This window comes from Ammospiza caudacuta, chromosome 10, assembly GCF_027887145.1.
Source record: "Ammospiza caudacuta isolate bAmmCau1 chromosome 10, bAmmCau1.pri, whole genome shotgun sequence".
Lineage (NCBI taxonomy): Eukaryota > Metazoa > Chordata > Aves > Passeriformes > Passerellidae > Ammospiza > Ammospiza caudacuta.
The window spans coordinates 12,872,238-12,893,798 of NC_080602.1; the positions used below are offsets into that span (position 1 = coordinate 12,872,238).

The following is a 21,561-nucleotide window of genomic DNA, read 5'->3' on the forward strand; positions in this document are numbered from 1 at the left end:
TAAAACTTAAGGCATCATAAGTTTCTCTTTAAAAGAAAACAAAAAAAAGCAGCAAGATAGTGGAAGCCTGATAATGGAGCCCAAAGCATATTACCAGGCTCTTTGAATAAACTGGGAATCATTTAAAAGCTTCTAAAAATGTATTTTTAGCAAAAAAATAGTAGCCAGTTACCACTTTATCTGCAGCTCCCTATAAGTCCTCATGCTTATGTGGAGGCAACCTCACATATCACACTTACTTCTCACTTTTAGCATTTATCTGTGCTGAGAGGGGAGTGTGTTCTTCCCAACAGGCTCTTCAATAAAATACTCAGGCACTGAAGCACAAACTGAGTAGGAATTTTTGTTCCCATTTCTGGAATTGATTCTCCCTCTTTTAAGGTCCCACAATGAAGCTGAAGCGTCTTGCTGTGCTCGAGAAATACCGAAATGAAGTAGACTCCTTCTATAAAGAATAAAAAGTGTTTCCTCCAAGCATTAAGAAAGATCTGTGAACAAAAGGAAGTATTTTCTCATCAAAAGTATTAACAAAGATTTCTGCTTTAAGTTTGTAGTCTGTTGAACCAAACCACTAGAAAGCTGCTGATTTAATTGTCCTGATACTCACCTGATCATTTGTCCTCTTTTTACAGAAGCATTTTTCTGCAGTGTGTCCATTCTCCAATACTGCTTTTACTTTATGACCTTAATGACTAAAACATCTTTCTGTTCTATAAAGCAGATATGACTAACTCCTCTAGATTGAAACATAACAAGTTTTTATATAGTCTTCCATTTTTCTTTTTTTTTTCTTTTGTTCTACAGGATGTTTCCTGCAGCTCATGATATATTTTGCTAGATAGCAGTACTGCTTAATGAAACTGTCATACCACTCTAGTGATAATTATTAAAAAAAAAAATTAAAAAATCAAAAGGGGTGGGGTTTTTTTTTCCCTTCCCAGAGAACACTTTCTTGTACACTAACATATTTCAGAACCTGAAGACATTCTTGTTTCTGTAATGCCTAGAATTCAGACTTCTGTGAACATAGCAGTTCGCTTCTTAAGTCCATGTTGGAATAAGTATTGCTATTTCTCATAAAAAGAAATAATCAGAAGTAGGGCAATAGTTTCCTAAGACTGAAAGGCACAAAGGAATAACTACAGGAGCTCTCACATTAAAATGCTATTACAGAAACTTCTTTATAATTGTTTACAGTGCTATTCTTTGAGCAGTGTTTGTCAAATGTGTAGCTGCATGTTTCAGTATTCACATTGCACTTATTCTGACAAATGTGGGCTACATTTCTTCTTACCCATATGCAAAATAAATCCTATTATAAGAAGGGAATGCTTGGCACAAAGTTCTCTAAAGGGTGTGCTGAAAGTGATCTCTGGCAGACAGCTCTAGTAGCTCACACAAGCAGGGCAGACCACAGCCTGTTATTGAGACAAAGAAATTATGCAGAACAGGATAAGGTTTCCATAAAAGTTCCATTACCAATCTCACACATCTTACAGACCTAAGATTTGTTGCAAGTACCAATAATCAACTCAATATATAAGACAAAACAGCACCCTAGGATTATAAAAACAAAGCGAGCAATAGGACTTTGAAAAGTTTATTCTTCCCCATCTTGTGCGCAATGGTAATTCAGAATTTCTTTAACAATATTCATCTGAAGGAAACAAGGAAGCAGCAGCTGGGAAAACACAGAAAGAAATGTTGCCCTATTCACAAAAAGCTGACTGTGGGAGGAATAAATCTCCTCCAGCATGTTGTTAGACTGTATAAAAAAGCTGGGATGCTTACTTCAGAGTGACACCAGAAGTTGTTACTCCTAAGTTGTTTTACTTCTGAAACAACCAGCTGTAAACAGTCATACTAGATATTACTGCACTTAGTTACTTTCTATTAATAAAATGAAGCTGTAAGAAGCCTGCTTCTGGCAGGAGGGGTAATCCTGTGCTATACTAACAAGTATGAAAATACATGTTTACATGTCAGGTGCAGGAATGGAAGTAATACCTTGATAGTTACAGATCAGAATGACTCAAGTGACAATCTGCATCTGATGGGGAGGGGAAGGGAGGGCAATGAGTTGCTTTTGCACCCATTAAGCTTAGTAAGCAAGGAAAAAATAGATTCAGATCCCCTTGAATAGGGATGAAATGTATTTCTGGAACACAGGCACCAGAGCCAAACCGCTGATCTGTCTTAATCCATTTAGGACTTGTCTCTTACATTCAGAGTTTCTAGAATAAAATTACTGGTCAATACAGCACGACACACTGAACAGACTGTGCAGAAACTACAACACAAAAAGCATTCTAGCCGAAGTCATGAAATATTTAGTGTAAATTTGCAAAGTTAATACCTTCCTCTCACAATATATGGTGGAAGTAATTTTGTACTGTTTGTTTTCATTAGAACTCTACTGTAAAGTGTGTTTCAGAGAGGAAAACTTGTAAGAATTATTTTGGTATATAGATTTGAAAAATAACTTCAGCATTAATTTTCACCCCTTGGTAATGGTTGTAAATTTGTTTAAAATGCAGAAATAGATTAAGTCTCTAGAATTTAGTATTTCTTAATTCATGCCTTTTGTGGGCAGGGCTGTATTTCATTAGTAACCAGACTATTAAAGTGGTTTTCTTGTTGCTTCTAACACAAAATTGCTATTTTAAGTTATTATACCCGTTTCTGTGCGTGAAGATCATCTTGTGCTACTCTTAAGCTGAAAACCTATGTTTTTAATTTCAACAAGATCAATAAAGTAGGTTTTAAACATTAAGGTGCATTTATATTTCACTAATCTGTCACTGGTTTGTTTGCATAATTTTTCTATGTGGAAAGTAAAACTCTCTAATTGAAATATTAGACAGTTACAGTGCCAATAAAGGAATTCACTTACATAAAAATGTTCACCAGATAGAAAAAAATAAATAAAACAAAGCACTTGGAAAAGTCCACCGAAAGCAGGCACAAGCATCGTTTGTAGCCATTTGGACTAGATTTATTAATGGAGAGACCTCAGCTAAAAAGTTTGCTCTCAAGAGATAAGCAAACTCTATGCATGTGGATATCAGGTTACATATATTTGTACTCTGTGACATGTCCTTCCAGAGTCCTCAGCAGCAGCAGGAGGTTTAGTCTTTGTCCTGTACTCGGCGGCAGATCTCATCTGTGAATTCCGAGCACTTGGCATTGCCTCCCAAGTCTTTTGTCAAGACCTGAAAGAAAGAAAGAAAAAAATAATGTTACTGAAATGTATTATGGGGCCAGTCTTGTCTCTGAACAATTCTGGATGTTCTTATGATGTGTTGTCTATGGATGGTTAATAAGGTGAGCAGGAATACATCAAGTTTGAGTTCTGCATCCCATAGAGACTTTGTAAAAAAGGACTGTGCAGGGAGAGAAAACCTGAGTATCCATGAAGTACTTATAATGTTATCAGATTTCAATGTGATTTTAACATGATTTTATCTTAACTACAGGAATAATGTGTGTGTGTGGTCAAAGCTCTACAAAGTGCTTTAATGGTGTAATTAATGATTAAGTATTTACATCTTCAGTAAGAAGTTTGTCCTTCGGAAGTAAAATTCATACATGAAGGCTCAGCACAAGGACAACTAATTGAGAGTAATTCAGAAATATTGGGTCTTTTTTAAAATGAAACCCATGCAGAACAAGCACACATAACTCTTAATGCTGCATGTTAACAATTCTCAAAATTTGCTTTGTTTATTTAAGAGAGAGGAAATATAGAGTTCAAAATCTCTTTCATCAAGTACAACTCCTATCTGGCATCATGAAGACAGTAAAATAAAAATAAAAAAGTGGGCAACATTACTTGTCCAACCTAGCTAGATTAAAGCACTTTAGGAGATAATTAAAATTATCAGTTTCCCTCCCATACACACAAATCTTAATTAATTTGTTGAGGGGAAGGGAGGAATAACGAGCAAGAGAAGCAATCATGGTTACTATTTTAGGATGTTGTAATTTAAATTGCATTATGGGGCTTTTCAATTAAAAAGATTGTCTCCATTGTGAGCATATAATCGTAACATTGTAAGTAGCCGTGTCAGGATCTTGCACTGTTATCTTCCATGGAATTACTGACCTGCTGATGGAGGATATCATTTCCAGAGCAGTGAATGGCAACTTTACAGGAGCACCTCTTTATTCAGTTGTAAGTTTAGATTTTTTGTTAACTGGCTCCTACATACAGCAAGATAGCTGCAAACTTACAAAATGATGACAACTTTTGGTTTCAGCATTCTTGTTACTTTTAATTACAAAGCAGCTTCTCATGGTCCTGCCTAAAATAAATGAACCAGCATGACTAGCTAATCCTCTTTAACTACAATCTTCAAAATCTTGACAACTATGTTTTCAAGAGATGGACATGAATTTAGAAGAGTGAACCGATAATGGTAAGATCACAAATTTGTCATGTTTTAGAGCATAAGTCCCCTCTCCCTCCAATATCCCATCTGAGTCATTAATCTGAAGACACTCTCTTCCAAAGAGAAACATATACAATCCTCAGAGAAAAAAGTTAATACTGGATAAAAACTGTTCTTTTCTAGTCAAAAATGAGTGAAAGCAGTAAGAATGAAAAAAGAAAATAATTAAGCTGAAAAAACAGAAGTATTACAGTCAGTACTGAAATGCTATACACAAAGTAGATGATGAAGCCTGGGAAAGGCAAATGAGTGTCCTTCAAATCAGGATCTAGATTTCAATATATATGCTTTGTAGGTTTCATAAATTTTATAAGTGAAATGCTAAGAGTTACTTCAGACTCTGATCCCCTTCTTGAAAAACAGCCATCCAGTTCACTATTCTGGAGTTGATAAAGCTGTGGAAATCTAAGACAAGCATTGCTGAGACAAAAGGAATGCTACAGCCTGTCCCCTTATTACTGCAGGGCATATTTAATATCACCAAAGATAACAGAATTACTGTCAGAGAACAGTGGCACTGCTCATGCAACAGGCTAGCTCAGCAGGCCATCCCCCACCCTGGTGTGAATCTTCCATGTTAATTCTTGCTTTGATAGGATATGATTTTAATTCAGTGCCTTTATTTGCCCACCCAAGTTACCTTTCCATCTTTAATTGTATCGAAGCAAGCTGACTCAATCTTGGAGGCATGTTTGTGCATTCCCATGTGGCGCAGCATCATCACAGCACTCAGAAGGAGGGCAGTTGGATTTGCCATGTCTTTTCCTGCAATGTCTGGTGCCGTTCCATGGACCTAGAAATGAGAGTAAAGCTATCTGTTATGTCATTAGGGCTGATTAAAATGTCCTCCTAGGCAATTGTGCAAGCAACCTGAGCCACAGGTCTTCATGTTAAAACAGGACTTACTATGCTGTGATACAGTCAGTGGAAAGGAGATGCCAAGGATCAAAACAATTCAGTTCAAAGACGTCAGAAAGGGAAAACTAGGTCACCTAATACCTTTAAGTTGAGCCCATCAAGTTCTGTTTCTTAGAGGGTATTTATCATATGAGAAAGGGGAAAATAAAGTATTGGCCAAAAAATGGATATGCAAAAAACATACATGGAATATTTACTTTAACCAGTCTCTCAGGGTAAAGCTTGAGTATCTTCACAGTAAAAGAGAGTTCTAGGAGAATCTTCATTAGATAAATGTCAGCCACATTGTATGGCATGGAAAGTTTAGATTCTCAAGCTGAGACAAAGTTATCACTGATCTCCCTTTGTGTGTAACAAGACTTACGGATTCAAAAATGGCCACGCCGTTGGCACCAATGTTTCCGCTGGGTGTTACTCCAAGACCCCCAATGAGTCCAGCACACAAGTCACTGAAAAAAACCAACCACCAAATTAAAGAACCCATGAGTTCTCCCATATATTTTCCTCTCTGCAAGGTATTAAACATTTTTGTTTATCAATCAACTGCAACTATAACTTAATTTATATACCTGTACAGTCTGAGAATAATATGGAAAAAGAACAGACGCTGTTAGCCACCTGTACCCCATCAGAACATTGGAAAATTCTTAGAACTTAGCAGAATATAATGTAATAAAGGAAAACTAAAAGGAAATTCCAAATACTAGAATAAAGCTGATAAGACACGGCAAAACAAGAAGTACTAGAAGCACAGCATATGTATAGAAGTCTCAAAAACTAATTATGTACAGTTCCCTTCAACTGTACAAAAATCTTACTTCCTCTGAAGGGGCCCACAACTACTTTTCATATGTAAATTCCTTCTAAAAATGTGGAGGAATTTTGCTCAGGTAGGTGAATTACTGGTGGTTTTGTGATGTACTGTGTGCAGCCTAAGGAACGTTTTCCAAGTGACACCAGACTAGCTTTTCCCCTCTTTACTCAACAGCCTGCAGGTCACAAGTCTGACATTAGCAGATCATCAGATATAAGCAATCTGCATTTGGTTTCCAGCAGAATTACCATGGGGAGCAACAAACCAACTGTGCCTGCTGTCATCACACTGTAAGTCCTGAGCTGAACACACTGATAAACAAAGCTCTTAAAACTCTGTTTCGCATCCATACATAATTATTGCCTACAAACTAAGCTAAGTTAGTCCTTAGCTTAGGACTAACAAGGAGAAAAGTTTGGATGATTTTGCAGAACAATATTTTAAGCTAAAAATAAGCCACTTAAATTACAAAGAGCCTGGGGAAAAATACAGTCTGCACTTGTCACTCTAAGTATTTAATGCTTAAGGAGAAGAGATTGTCTTCTACCTATTCAGAGCTATTCAGTCTAAGGAATCTACCTGGCATTTTGTTCATACTTTTAGAGCAGCAGGTGAGACCTCACCCAGTGCTGACAGTGTCCTCTTCAAGAACAGACTCAAATTTATTGAAAATTTTTAGAGTGACAGAATTTTTTATGGAATTTCCATGAGAACTTTAAAATGGTTGATAATGAACTCTCTGAAATGGTATTGATGATGCCACTCCTCTGATTTGATCTCTCTTAGTTAATACTCACACAGTAAGAGCTGCTGTGAGGGCCCTGTGCACACCTTCACCAATTCTTTAAACCAGAGGCATTGGTTAGAAATCTGGTTTTTCTTAGTGTGCACAGCCTTATCACAGAGAGAGTGCTGTTTTAGGAGAAGCTTAAGAACCATTTTTTCTTATACTTAAGTTACCTTTAAATTTATTATCTGTACAAAACCAGGAGATGGATTCTAACATGTGAATAGTCAAACTTGTAAATAAAAATTCCAGTTCAGGATCTTTACTCAATCTCTCCTTAGAGGTGTGAGAAGAAACTATTTTACATAATACACTTAATAGTCCAGATTAAACCACTTCATTTTACAGGTGTTTAATGGAATTTACACTTAACGAAATAATTTTACAGATGGAGAATGTGTGCTGATAGGTTTTGCCTTCAAGACACAAAGAACCCCTAGTATTAAGTTTATTCAAATATAAAATTTAATTTGACAGTAAGGAAAAGTAATACATAAACCAAGAGCTGGCAGAATATTAAGTGGCCACACATTTAGTTCTTCAGTGACTATGCAGACTGATTTAAATGTATGATGAGCCCCCTCTGTACATCATAGTCCCACAGAACCCTACACAATCTGTTTTAGTGCTGAGGATGAGAAAGGTTTTCTCCAATATCTAACCAGGCATTCAATTCTCTATTTCAATGTAAGCCATTATATTCTTCCCACATTTGGAGAAATTTCTCTCTGTACCATCTGAACAATATTCATAGCCTCCATAAGCAGAAACAGATTTTTTAAAATAAAAAGTACATTCTTATCATACAGCCCCACCCATTAGTATATTAATAACTGAAGCAGTTAATGTCTGTTAAGAAGTGTGAGTGCATAAGATGATCTGGCTTGCATGTGACCTCAATAATTGTAGGGAAAGTATCAGTATTTTACATGTTGGGAGTTCAATGAAAATCTCCATACCTGAGGATGTCACCGTACAAGTTTGGCATAACAAGCACATCAAATTGAGATGGATCTTGAACCATCTAGAAGGAAGGATATTTTCATTCAGGTTAAGAATTTAAACTAAAAAAAAAAAAAATAACCCCAACTAAAACATAAATACTCACATTCAGACATACAGTATCCAGATACATTTCATTGAATTTAATATCTTTACAGTTTTCTGCTGCCTCCCTGCATTTTCTCAAGAAAAGCCCATCAGACATTCTCCTGCAATTAGACAAGCAAGAGAATATTGCAGTTATTGTAAGGAAGCATTACTGGAGATAAACTGCATGCAACAGGGGTTTAATTAGCATTCAGAGACTTGACTTGTGACTATTATCCCTCCTAAAATATTTCTGTATCAGTAGTTTAAACAGCATATATTAATTATCAGAATGACTTACATTCCTTTATGAAAGGCTTAGTGATTTTGTGAAGGTGATGCCACATAATATCACATGTGTTATAACTCAGTTCAGTTTTAAAGATACCACCCACTTTCATCCTCAGTTTTAAAATTAATTTTCGTTGTTTAAAAGTTTCTAAAATAAGAGGTTTGGGAGGAAGGACTACTACAAACTTGCTAATAAGAACATTGTTGCACAATTACCAAAGTATCAGTATTGCCCATTTTTCTTAGGAGGCATTTACTTGAAATTTTCCCATTTTACTGACTCCGAGTGCCAACAACAGAAGTTTCACATTTGAATAAGACTTAGGCAGTTATTTATGATGAAATTTTTGGGGATTTTTGTTTTTGTTTTTCTCAAAAGAAGTGTCAACATACATGATATTTGCCTTGTGCACAGCAGTCACGTGGCTTCTCTGATTGTTTCTGGCATACTCAAAAGCAAACTCTGCAATGCGCTTGCTGGCTTCCTCTGTGATCAGCTTGATGCTCTGCACAACCCCATCAACAATCTGAAAGACAGGAAGTGCATCAGCAGTGCAAGTTCATTCTTCCCATGTGGAACCAAGCAGCAGAATTCTGAGTGAGGCAGAATGCATTTCACAATGGAGAAACCTTTTTATGGGTGTCAGACATTAAAAAAAAATCCAACTGAACCCCAGTGAGATGGGCAAAGTCAGCAGTGCTGTGTGGGAACCCAGGGCATCCCTCTGGCTGTCCAGGATGGCCAAGACCCCTGTCAGGGGGCTCAGAAGCCCTGGCACACAGCCCAAAACACCTGTGGGTTTGATTATGATCCATGGAGCAAATTACCAACCTTATATGGAGGTCAGCAAGCCACAACAGTTTAAGCAGACTATTAGTAAAGTTATCATGGGGTGAAAAAGTAGATTTTAGGGTTTTTGGTAAGAAGGTTCAGGAGGCAAGATGGAGGGAACTGGGTGTGTCCAGCCTTTCTCCTTCTTCTTGGCCTCCATCTTCTGCTGTGATGTTGGCACTTACAGACTGGTTTAGAGTAGAAGCTCACTGTCTAACATAGGTGATGGGTATTAGAAAGTAATTGTAAACGTTGTATATGTAGTTTTTAGTATGAAGACATAACACTGCCCTGGGGGCAGGCAGAGTGCCTGGAACTGTCCTGCTGGACCTCGGCAGGGCAGGAGAAAATTTTTTATAGATAAGACACAATAAACAACCTTGAGACCGAGAAATGAAGAGCTCCAACTCATTCTTCAAGCGCCCAGGCTGGGAAAAGAGACTTTTTAACAATCTCAGGGTCGCAGCGACCCAGAAAGGCCCTGAGAGTGCTGCAGCAGAAAGGGAACAGAGGCAGCAGCAGAGGCAGAAAGGCAGCAGAGGCAGCAGCCAAGGCAAAAGGCAGCAGAGGCAGCAGCCATGGCAGAAAGGCAGCAGCAGAGGCAGCACCCACCACGTGCTCGATGCCGCTGTACTCGCCCTCGGTGTTCTCGCGGATGGTGACGATGTTCACGTCCGTGTAGGGCGTCTTGTAGCCCTCGATGGACACGCACGGACGCACGTTGGCGTAGAGGTCAAAGGTTTTACGCAGCAGCAGATTCATGGATGGGTGCCCTGCAGCGATTGGGGTCTTCAGAGGCCCTACAGGAAAAAAGGTACAAGAGGATGAACAAGAAAATAAACTCCTCCATGGATCTGAGAGCAGAAACTATAGGTAAAGTTGGACTCCTCCAGAGGATCTCCAAATTCCTGTTTAACCCTTATGCTGGAATGCAATGGGAATTCTCTGTTCTGTCAACTACTGCATAGGCACATTCATCAGTGGGTAAAGGCCAAACTGCGAGCCTTACATGGAACAGATTTTACAAAACGTATTCATTAAAACATACAAAGATGCTGCTCATTAGGAACCTAGTTATTTCATACTGTTGTGTATCTTAGGAATGCCTTCTGCACAGAGTCCAAAGGTTGTTATGTAAACAATTTCAACTACAATAACTATCAAACTTACTGCTTGGAAATTGCATTAACCTTTCCTGCGAGGACTGTTCCAAGATTACAGACAACTACCTGCCAGGCTGTCCCCTATTTTATTGTGCTACAGAGGAAGAACTCTGGCTTTACATCAAACTCATGAGAAACACAACAGTATTTAATATCTGTGTATTAACCCCTAAAATACCTTTTAATCCCATTTTGTTTTTATCCATGGATTCTTTGGCTTCTGGGGGTATCATCCACTTTCCTCCTGGTCCTTGGATAGCCGTAACATTCCTTTCTTCCCACTGAATAGGTGCCTAAACACACACAATCTATGTTAACTTTCATGTCATGACTTTGCTTCAAGTTTTAACTATCACAAGAAGGTGTATAAGGAATTTTGTCCAGGCCTTTCTAAATAGTATTTTCTCTGGTGAGTGAGGGTTTGAACTAAAGTAATTTTTGAAAAATGTAGTTACGTAAGTGGAAATTAAATAGTGTAAGCAGCAAATCATAATAAATGTGAATATCACAATGGCACCCTAGATGTCATATACACAAGTGCTATTTCTTTAAAGGTTTTAGAGCTATTGAGTTCCTTGTATACAAGGGACAATATTTTAAAGCTGAATTCATTGAGGACTCATCATCCCCACTGACTGGAAGACTGTGTATGACATAGATGTGTATCTGTTATCTCATTGAAAATCTGCACATGCTCCACAATGCTTTCTGAATTTGCATTCACCACAGGACTCTAAGTGGAGACAGGATGCCACACATTCATTTCATCAGGAATGACCACAAAAGAAAAGACACATCATTAAAGAAACTTCATATTTTCAAATCCATGTTGGATAGCTGTAATACAAAGGGAATATGCCTGGGTACTGTTACTAATGTGGAACAATTTAACAGGCACTGAAGAGCTGTATTTCCTTTCAAGGAAACTTGACAAGCTCTAGTGAAGTTTCTCAGATAGGTAAGGGAAAGTTCTTGGATACAGTAAGTTTTCATCTCACTGAAGTTAATGTGATTGGCAGCACAGCAATTGGATTGCTAAAATGAGCCAATCCTTTCACACACACTTTTGACCTGCACTTGAAGTCCTAATAAATGAAAGAACATCCTCTGTCAGTTACTCAGGATTACTACATCAGAGTGATTTCACATGACACTGAGTTCGTATTTCCAAAAATCAAACACAGCATTTGCTCTCAAGTCTTTACTCCTCTGTCACCTCTGTCAGTTTCAAGGCATGCCTTGCTATCACATTCCTATAATTTATTAGCTGAAGCTTCAAAGTTTTTCTATTGGAAAGAAGTTTTAATAGCTTAAATACGACTTAATCGCTTAAAAGAGATTTTAAGCTTTTTAAAATATGCCTAGTTAAATATGCTGTAGTTCAATTTGCAATGCTTATAGCAAGACAAATATGACTTACTTTGGCAGCATCAAAGATCTTCATGACAGCAGCAGAAATCTCGGGTCCTATGCCATCTCCTGGGATTAAAGTTACTGTTTGTACCTAGGTAAAGAAATATCAGTAGTACAACAAATGAATGTTTGTTTTCTACATAGAAAACATCTTCATGTGTTGTAGGAACCAAGTAACTATTAGAAAACAAAATAAATTTTCCTTTACCAAATATTCACTATGAAGAACAGCAGTCCTGGACAGGAGAAGGACTGGATTGCTTTCCAAGGGAGTGTACAAATATTTTGAGAGAAATGTTTAAAAATTCACCTACTACCTATTCCTATTTCACAACAGAGGCTGAATGTGAAAGGCAGATTCCTGCTCAGTACTACTTGAAATTAATTAAGGTAGCATGCTTTCCTCTGGAAATCTGGAGAGCAAGTTGTATTACCTAGTTATGGCTCTGTTCCACGTATGTCTACAATATTATCAACATGCTGCATGGTACTGACACATGCTAGAAATGATTACATGTATGAAAAGATACATTCACCTTAAAAAAAGGTCATGCCAAGCTGAGCTTCTCAAGTGACCTCCTAAAAATCTCAGACCCATTTTAAATAATACCAACTTATTTCCCTCTCATAATGTTCTCAGTTTTGTTTCTTTTTTATCATTATCAAACAAATGCACAGCCAAGGCTCAACAAATAGCAGGGGAAGAATGTATTCTTCTTTGAAGAAAAAGATAAATTATGATCACTGTTCTAAGGGTACGTGCTCCAGCTCATTTTGTTTTATTTAAAGAGATCCAACAGCTTTTATGGGCTCATTATTACCTACAGAAAAGGCAGCTCACATACATTATTTGAAAAACCCCTAGCAGAATCAACTCACAAGCCAGAACTTCGATATATATTGACTGATTGATTTTTTAACTTTTGAGCCAAAGAAATTCACTGTGCACAAACAAAAAACAGAGCTTCAAATAAAAGAACACTGCTGCTGAGCAAGCTGTCACTGATGAAATGCCTTGAGAACAGTATAGAGCTGTCTGTCAGCACTGCAGGGCTCCACCTGAGCCTGAAACTGTTGTGTGTTCACTAGAACCAGGGGTGCCTCATCTTGTGATTCTTATACTGTATAAGTGACCTTTCAGTTTCTTTTCTAACTTTGTACCTGCTGTTCTACAAAACTTATCATGTTAGATAAGTTCCTCTAAAAGTCACAGTTCCTCTTGAAGATTAAGTCCTGCTTAAGAGCGCTGAGCCCTGCTCCTGTCTTCACCAAAAAGAAGGCCCATGGGCACTTCAAACACATACACAAAGAAGGTAAAACATCTACAGGGAAATACACAACGTCTAAGATAGTTTAAAGAGGACCTTGAAAAGGCAGAATTTTAGATGCAAGGAGTTCTAAAAGCAGCAGTAAAGTAAATCTAGTGCCTAGAGGGAAGTCTGCAAAAGAAAGAAAATGAGAAGCTTCTCAACAATCTTTCTACTTTGCCCAATATATATTTGCTCATTCCCAGATGAATTCCAGAAGACTGGCTTACGTCTGTATTTTGTGAAAACTTTCCACACCACTTGTATGTTTTGCTAGAGCCTTTTATATTCTCACAGTGATGTGCAATTGCCAATGACAGTGATTAAGAGCACATTAAGAGCACGCATGTTCACTTGTTTGGCCCTTATTTTTTGGGAACGTAAGAATAACAACAACGATCTTATGAATTTCCAAACCCACTTATTGAGAAACTTCTTAAAAGAAAAAAATGGGACTATTATACTCACAGCATTACCAAAACTTCTGGTCACCTTTTTTTGGCTTTTGAAAGCACCTAGCAATCGAGAAACCTGCAAAAATCCAAACCAAAAAGATGCTCTTTTACTGCACAAACAGGATTTTACAAGTTTAACAATATTGCAGCAAATCTTCTTTTTAAAGTGATATTGCTTTAAATCTCCTAACTCAAACTAGTATAAAAATCCAAATGAAACCAGAGTACGCAGTGCTTTGCCAAGTTGCAGTCGAACACTCAGAGCAGCAACTCCTTGTGAGTATTCTTAGCACAAGGTGAGCCCAGGACAGCCGTGCTTTGCCCCATGCTCTGTCCTGCCTGGGGGCCCTGCACCCCACTGGAGTCCTCTCAGAAATGATGTTGGAAGCAAACATGCAGGAAAGCAGGAACTCTAACCAAATACATCATATGCTAAGGACAAAGACATGCAGAAAGCAAAGTGAAAAATCAAACACTTCACTGGGAGCAGTTGGGTGGACAGTATCTTTACACATTTCAGGTGATGTTTCCAAAACTACTTTACATCTTAGTGTCACTTCTTCCATTCAAACTGTGGTGAATTTTGTTCTTCTACCTTTTATACCTGTAGGTGTTGTAGTACTGCCTTCTGCATGCCTGATGGTTTTATAAAAGTGGAACTGAAATGCACATTGAAGACAAAATTCACCATACCAACAAGTCTACACATCACAGTCAAAGAATTACATCTTCTGAGTATTCTGAACTGGCATTAAGCTTCAAAACTGGGATGGTATCTAAGCTTGGGCTGTTGCCCAGCTGAGCTCCATGGACAAAATCCTTACTCTTCAGAAAAATCACAGCCTCCCAATCTTAACCTCTCTAGGACTATTGATGCCTCTGGGACTTCTAACTGCTCACACTACTTCCATTCTGCCATACTCACATATGCAAGCTGTCTGCAGCTATCAGGCTAGAAATGACTTTGACAATTCGTATTCCTCTTCTGTCCCACCTGCATTTGTTATTTCTTTACTGACAGAATGGTGTGTAGCAAAAGGAACAAACTATGTTGGCACCAACAGAAACAACTAGAAATAATACAATTCTCATATTGTAATGATAATAAATTAACAAATTATAAAATAATTATCATATTGTAATGAACACTGGGGGAGAAGTAATCTAAGCTAGATCTATTTTTACTTGTAGCCCCACATGAGATTTACAAGGTCACTGCAACAGGCAAGCAGAGTTTACCAAAGCAGGCCCTATGGTTGAGGATGAAGGCAGAGCAATCAAATGAAAATGTGAGGTGACTGTACAGGGTGTTCTCACGGTACAGCTCCTGCAGATAGAATCAGGATTCACATTCCAGAGTAGCCCTGGGAAGGGCACAGTCTGTCTTGTCAGAAATCACGGGCCTAGTACATTATTTTGAAGTTCAACATTGGTAACGCCAATAAAGAATCCACCCAAGGAAAACTGATCCATTCTGACCTTAAAGTCACGTGTCACGATTAGCTCTTGTCAGTTCTTCCTTACTTTAGCACGTAAGGTTAAATGGGGCGGCCCCAATGACTTTGCCTTAAGCAGGCTGTCATTTAAAGATACAAAACAAATTTCATTTACTCAAGGCAAAAACCTGTATTTCCGTGACATCCCCAGGATAAGGCCTGCGTTTCAGAACGGTTCACAGCTGCAAATCCCAGAGGACAGGTTGGGGACCAGAACGTGGCCAGCCAGAGCCCGGCAGCAGCTCTGCCCTGCCGGCTCTGCAGTGCCCGGTCCCGCGGGCTCTTTGCGGCAATGGCGTTCCGGGCTGTGCTGGCTGCCCCGTGCGCACCGGGAGCTGCCCGCGGCCGCGGTGGTCCCGCCGCTGCTGTGACCTCTACGGCGCGACCTCTCCGCAGGCCGCTCCGAGGGATGGCGCGGCGCCCCCCCGGCCGGGCCCGCTCGAATAACGGCCCCCGCGGCCCCTTCCCGCCGCCGGCCCGGGGAGGGGGGAGGAGGAAGGAGAGAACCCGCGAGAGCCGCGGGGCCGCCATTCAGCCCGAGCCCCGCGGCCATTCCCCCTCGGAGCGCTGCCAGGCCCGGCGGCACTGCGACCTTGCGGCCGGCGGCCGCGCCTCAGGCGCCACCAAGCTCCGGGCGCGTCCCGGGCACGGCGGAGATAGGGTCCGGCCCGTCCCCCTGCCTACCGTGGGCATCCACGCGGCCGCGGCCATGACGCTCCCGGGCAACGCGGCTGCCAAGGCCCGAGAGCTCCGCGCCCGCCGCTAAACCGGAACCGGCGCGCGGGGAGCGGCCCCGCCCCGCCCCGCGAAGCCCCGCCCCGGGACCGCCGCTGCGGCATCCCCGCGGCCCCTCAGCTCCCGCCCACCGCCGCCTGAGGCGGTCCGAGCCTCCTCCGCGGCCCCTCAGCTCCCGCCCACCGCCGCCTGAGGCGGTCCGAGCCAGCTCCCCGGCTCCTCAGCTCCCGCCCGCCGCCGCCTGAGGCGGTCCGAGCCTCTTCCCCGGCCCTTATCCCGCGGCCCGACGGAGGTGCTGCCGGGGAGCTCCCGCTGCCGGTGCGCTGCCGGTGCGGGAGGCGCCGAGGCGGACGGACGGCCTAGTGCCGCCCGAGGATGCGGGGTCGTTTATGGGAAAAAAAAATAGTTGCTAAGAAAGACGCCAGATTTTTCAGAAGCCTCCTAAGCCCATGTAAAGTGCTTAAAACAAAGCTGTTGAAATCGGGACAATTTAAGACTTCTTTTTGCCCTCATTTCTGAGGTTAGTAATAATAACAGCTTGTCTCGTTATTTTTAAAAGCTGATTCTGTGTCAGTCGGAGGTGCGGCGGGGTGCCCTGAGGGCGCAGGGTCCGTCCCCGGCAGCTCCGTGGCCCGGCCGGGGACAGACACTGTGAGGCAGCTTGAGCTCGTACCTCTGGGAATGGCCGCTTTTAAAAACTACCTTTTTTTACACTTGGCAACATTAAAATTTGAGGTTTGTTCCAGATTAATCTCGTACCAGTTTTTGGTAATAGAATTAGAAGATTAGCAGCCTTTCCAGTTACTTAACTCATTGTTGGTAACTATATACATAGCGAACTGATATATTCATGTTGCTTTCTTGTGTTTGTGACTGTATCTGCATCTTCATTGTTAGGTTGCACTTGGATTGAAAAGTGGGGGAAGGGGAGATATTGTGGAGAATTCTTTTACACATTTTCAACACCCATTTCTCTATGTCTTGTGGGTGTTACCATAATAATGCTACAATAATAAGGCGTTAACAGTGGCTGGTTTGGATCTGTTCCGAGAAGGGCTGCACAAGACGATAATAAACCCATGAGTAGTTATTTTGCTTAAGAAAATAATGCCTGTGAGGAGACAATAATACTGTCTTTCCCCTAGTGATCACTATATTGTCACTCCCTATGGGGAAATTCATTATATTACATTTAGCCTGCTAAGGCAACCATTACATGTATTATTATTTTGTCCCTGAGGCAAGATACTGTCTTGTGTAAAATACCTTAAAAAAAAAGAGAAGGTAATGTCTATTTATTATGGATAAATTAGGCTTAACAGAATGCACTCAGAAACCTCCCTTTTCTAACATGGGGTATTTTTAAGCTAGATAGATAAGATCATAAAACCAACACGTTTTCACACAAGGTTTTCCTTTTTGTTTATTTTCTTTAGCATTAAAACTCCCTAGAAAGTTCCTGCTCCTCATAGCGAAGTCGGCAGCTTTCCCTGGTTTGAGAGACATGAGTTTTGCATGTTTCTCAAGCTGTTTATTCATTCCTCAGAGCTCAGAGCATCCTCCCATCCACCATGTGCTGGAAAAGCAACTTTTTAACCCATTGCAGTAGCAAAAACTGTCAATTTTTGCGTATTTTAAATTTTCATAACTGTGTACTTACACTTCATGCAATTGTATTGTTTTCTAGCTCTGTAGCATCTTTAAGGAACTTTTTTTTATTTTTAGCTCCACAGCAGCTGTATAAGGTGAGTGTTATTACTTTTATTTTATGCAAACAGAATTTTGAATAGCTTTCCAGTAATAAAACAAATCCCAAAATTTCAGGGGGGATTTTTACAGCATCAATGGAGGATAGAACTTCTCACGTTCCATATAGTGATCACAGTTACTCACACCTGCATTTTGGGCCCCAGGGACTTGTGCAAGGTAACAACAAAATACATGTTCAGGCAGCCTCTCTGAATCAAAACTGTTGGTTTTGCTAACAGAGTAACTGTTCTTTATGAACAGTTATTGTACAAGGAAACATCTGTGTGAGAGGGAAGTTGTTGGAATACTTGGTGTAATGGGCATGAAATTTCTTGGGTTCCTTTCTCCCCTACTAAAAGCTGTAGCAAACCAATATGTGAAAGCAGCAGATGTGCAAGGTGATTGTTAAAACTCTGTGTGGATTCTCTTGTGGTGAAGAGGTCTGTTCAGAGCAGCTTGAGCCTCCTTTGGTGAGGGATTGGAGTTTATGCTTAAACCACCCTCCCATTCTCACTGCGTGAGTCACAGAGGCAACTTAAGGTACTCTGACCTGTCTGTTGGAGGCCATTAAACTTACATCTCTCCTAATAGATCAGATCAGTCACCTGTTGTGGCAGCCAGGGCTTGCAACACTTCAGAGCAGAGAGATTTGCACCAAAGGCTGTGTGGAGCTGCCAGCCTGGCACGTCCCACTGCCTGAGCTGTGCCCAGCTGAGGCCATGGCAGCTGACAATACCACACTGACAATAACACACACAGTGTGTTACTGTCCAATACTGCTCTGGGGGGTGAGTAACAGTGTATTTCCTGCTCTGGGATTTACACTTCTAAAGCAAATGAGCAGGGGCTGTTTAACCATTTTCTCTGGTACAATGGGCAGTGAAATGGTAAGACTATTCTAGATATACTGTCCCCCTTACAAATACAACCTATTGCAAGATGTTTGTTATCTATTTCTAATAGCTTGAAACCACTCAATTTGGCAAACAGTTTTTTAAAAACTGAAATGTAGTGCTGCTGGTAGTATTTAAGGTCAGTTCTTGCACATTGAAAACTATAGATTTGTTGCAACATGATAGCAGTAAGTTTGCTTAACACCCAACTGGCAAACAAGGTAATCTTTGATAAACAGGAACAGATAGAAGTCCAGAAGAGTAAACTGGAAGATCATCTGAACTGTGACATGTACAAACAAATGGGAGTGAAAAAGACTTTGTGTATTCTACTGTCTTTAAATTTGACCCAATTGGCACAGCAAGGTAATTGTGCATTGAGCTGTAGTTACCACTGTGATATGCTTGAGAAGAGCCAGCTGGTTAACACTTCTGTCTGAATCCTCTGGCCTACATTGTAACCACAAGTAAGCCTTACCTGGTTAATGCTTTCCATCAAGCTCTGCTGCTATTTTACTGCTGTTATTTTGATTTAAAAGACAGAGACTTTCTGGTGAGTTTGGCATCTAGGGTACAGGGGAAGCAGCCAGGGACATAAAAGCAGGTGAAAAACCAAGAGATGGGATGTCAGCTTTTCACTGTAGGAGTGTTGTTAAGCGTACAGAATCACAAGATTAAAAGATACTGAGCCATATCCACCCCTGCTGATGATTAACTTGTGTATAATGACATTAGAGGTAATTTGGCCATTTATACTTAATCTGATTTGCATAGATGGGCAGCTTGAAGTAGGTGGCTGTGAATGGAATGCCATTTCATGCAAATCACTTGCCTAAGTATTGGTCTGGTCTGATTGAGAGCAGCTGTTATCTCTTGCATTTGAGTAGCACCAGATCAGAGATATTAACTATGCTTAATTATATGTATAACCACTAAAACCAATGATGGAGCTCATTCAGAGTTGAGGACAGGTAAGAACTTTCAGAACAGTACAAGTTCTTAGTTTCAAGGGGCCCTTATAGATTGTTGGTTGTTTTGATTTAAAAAAATTGAAATACTGTATTTTGCAGATTTTTAAAAATTATTTTTATTGTTCTGACTTATCTGCGGAGAACTTTTTGGAACCTAGTAGGAATCCAATGCTACACACCAGTGAAAAGGAGAAAAAAAGCACCAGTGGCTGGGGAAACAGAGATGGGTTTTGCCATGTGACAGTCACTACAACTGTATGGTATTTGAACAGGTGCTTGCTGCTGTGTTGGTCTGATGGTAAATCATTCTGTTTGTATTTTCCTTACTACTCTAGCTTCTTCCCTCTTATTTTGAAACTCTGCTGCAATATGCTGTATGGCTAGAATACATTCTTTGATGTTACAATTCTGATGTTTGCTTATTGCTAATAAGTCTTATTGCCTACATCCTCATCCCAAGGCATTTATTTTGTATATGGGTTATACCTTGTAATTTTTGTAGCTCAGGGCAGTGCTGGTTTGCAGCTAATCAAACCTGCATTTCTAAATCTTATAATTTGAATAAGCCATCTCTTACAACAGTCTGTGGTTCAGCACTTTTTAGAATGTTTTTACTACTCATCCAACACACTTCATAGGATGTTTTTACTATGTATACAATATATTTGCTTTCGCTATTACTTTTAAATGCTTGTTGTTACATGCCAAGGTGAAGTGAACTCCTATTATCCAATCCTGCTATCAGGCCAGGATCATTAGGAGCTGTAGGAAAAAGCACACGATAATTCTCCAAGTGTTTTTATTAAACTTGCTATCTTGATGAGGGAATATTGACCATTGGCAGACTACAAATAAACAAGTTGGAAATTTTACCCTGTTCTGTTCCAATGTGCCTGAATGGAAAGTGAGCTTATAATGGGCCCTTCATCCTTTCTCACTCAGACTTCTTCCTGCTTTTGTTATAAGAGCTTATCATTCTGCAGATGTCGGATAATATGATTTTGTCTGTCTGCTTCTCATAGATACTCTTTTATTTTTTTTACTTTCCCGTCAGTAGGGTTGTGGTGCGCTAAATCACACCGTGAGCCCTCTACTGGCACTTTCTGCCTTTGCTTTAGGCTGTGCTAGAGTTTTTTCCTTCCCAGCTGTGCTTGCTTGAGCCGAAGGAGGGAGGATAGCGTCTAACTACTTCAAAAATTTAGTTCGTGTGCGAAGGAGTCCTTGTGTTCAGTGCTGTAACCGGCAGTTTGGTACCTTTGGGGGTGAACTCGCATCCTCGCTAGGCACGGTGCAGACACGAGTGTTTCCCGCGGCAGCTGGTGCGGGAGCGGGGCTGATGTAGGACACGGTGGGGCTGATGTAGGACACGGTGGGGCTGATGTAGGACACGGTGGGGCTGATGTAGGACACGGTGGGGCTGATGTAGGACACGGTGAGGCTGATGTAGGACACGGTGAGGCTGATGTAGGACACGGTGGGGCTGATGAGTGGGGCTGATGTAGGACACGGTGGGGCTGATGTAGGACACGGTGGGGCTGATGAGTGGGGCTGATGTAGGACACGGTGGGGCTGCGCCCAGCCGCGCTCCCCGGGCAGCCCGGGGCAGGCAGGGCAGCTCTCGGAGCCGCCGGAGCTCTGTCTCCCCATGCGCTCCCCTGTGCCCAGGCTGGCTGGGGTGCCCGGCAATACGGCTGCGCTGGGCAGCGCCACCGGCTGACGCAGAGCTGCTCCAAAACCTGGAGGTGCCGTGAGGAGCGCCCTGAGTGAGACCCCGAGAGGAGAGAGCTGCGTTCTGCTGGGAGCTGCTGCTCGGGGTTTGGGTTATAAAAGCTCCGTATGCCTCTTAGAAAAGCATCTGAAAAGGGGCAGATTGGTATCCCTGGTTTTGCACGACACCTGCCTGTGATTTTAACACTTCCCTTCCTGGCACACTCCAGTCAAGCCTTTGGAAAGATTTCCCAGACTGTGTCCTTCCTCACTGGGCAGGTGCAATCCAAGCCAGTTCAATGCAGGCTCTGGGATTTTTTCAGCACACTCACGGAGTATACGTGCTCTAAATGCCTACAATACAGAGGAATCCAGCTACTTCTAATGGGATGCATTTGCCGAGAGGAAGAATTCCTCATCTAAGATGGGCAATAAGCAAACAATATTTACTGATGAACAGCTAGATGCCTACCAGGTAGGATATCTTGGT

General features: G+C 41.0%; 3 protein-coding genes across 6 annotated transcripts in view; 2 read left to right on the plus strand and 1 right to left on the minus strand.

The window, feature by feature from the left end:
• Window positions 1–2,753, plus strand: part of ACSBG1 (acyl-CoA synthetase bubblegum family member 1) — a 32,962-nt gene extending 30,209 nt beyond the window's left edge. For both annotated transcript variants that reach the window (XM_058811036.1, XM_058811037.1), the window contains exon 14: window positions 382–2,753. In XM_058811036.1, the coding sequence (XP_058667019.1) occupies window positions 382–458 (77 nt within the window). In that variant the 3' untranslated portion in view covers window positions 459–2,753. The remainder of the gene's footprint in view (window positions 1–381) is intronic.
• On the minus strand, window positions 1,585–15,819 carry IDH3A (isocitrate dehydrogenase (NAD(+)) 3 catalytic subunit alpha). Its single transcript, XM_058811039.1, has 11 exons — window positions 15,701–15,819; window positions 13,534–13,596; window positions 11,766–11,849; window positions 10,524–10,638; window positions 9,795–9,982; window positions 8,744–8,877; window positions 8,079–8,181; window positions 7,930–7,994; window positions 5,734–5,818; window positions 5,092–5,244; window positions 1,585–3,212 (listed from the first exon to the last, which is right to left on the minus strand). The coding sequence occupies exons 1-11, from the start codon at window positions 15,725–15,727 to the stop codon at window positions 3,129–3,131; spliced, it is 1,101 nt and encodes a 366-aa protein (XP_058667022.1). The 5' UTR covers window positions 15,728–15,819; the 3' UTR covers window positions 1,585–3,128.
• A 271-nt stretch (window positions 15,820–16,090) lies between these two features.
• Window positions 16,091–21,561, plus strand: part of CIB2 (calcium and integrin binding family member 2) — a 36,597-nt gene continuing 31,126 nt past the window's right edge. For 2 of the 3 annotated variants that reach the window (XR_009275123.1, XM_058811579.1), the window contains exon 1: window positions 21,366–21,546. Coding sequence is in view for 1 of the 3 variants with exons in the window: in XM_058811579.1 (XP_058667562.1) it covers window positions 21,496–21,546 (51 nt within the window). In the remaining 2 variants the exon portion in view is untranslated. Of the gene's footprint in view, window positions 16,272–21,365; window positions 21,547–21,561 lie in introns of those variants that run through there. The other variant, XM_058811580.1, reaches the window with a different exon arrangement.

Excerpts from the sequence above, each read along its gene's own strand:
- IDH3A (XM_058811039.1), bottom strand. The coding sequence starts at position 15,727 with ATGGCCGCGGCCGCGTGGATGCCCACG. Across the intron at positions 13,597-15,700 it reads CGGCCGCGTGGATGCCCACG|GTTTCTCGATTGCTAGGTGC; the intron begins GTAGGCAGGGGG and ends GGATTTTTGCAG. Across the intron at positions 8,878-9,794 it reads ACAGCGGCATCGAGCACGTG|ATTGTTGATGGGGTTGTGCA; the intron begins GTGGGTGCTGCC and ends CCTGTCTTTCAG.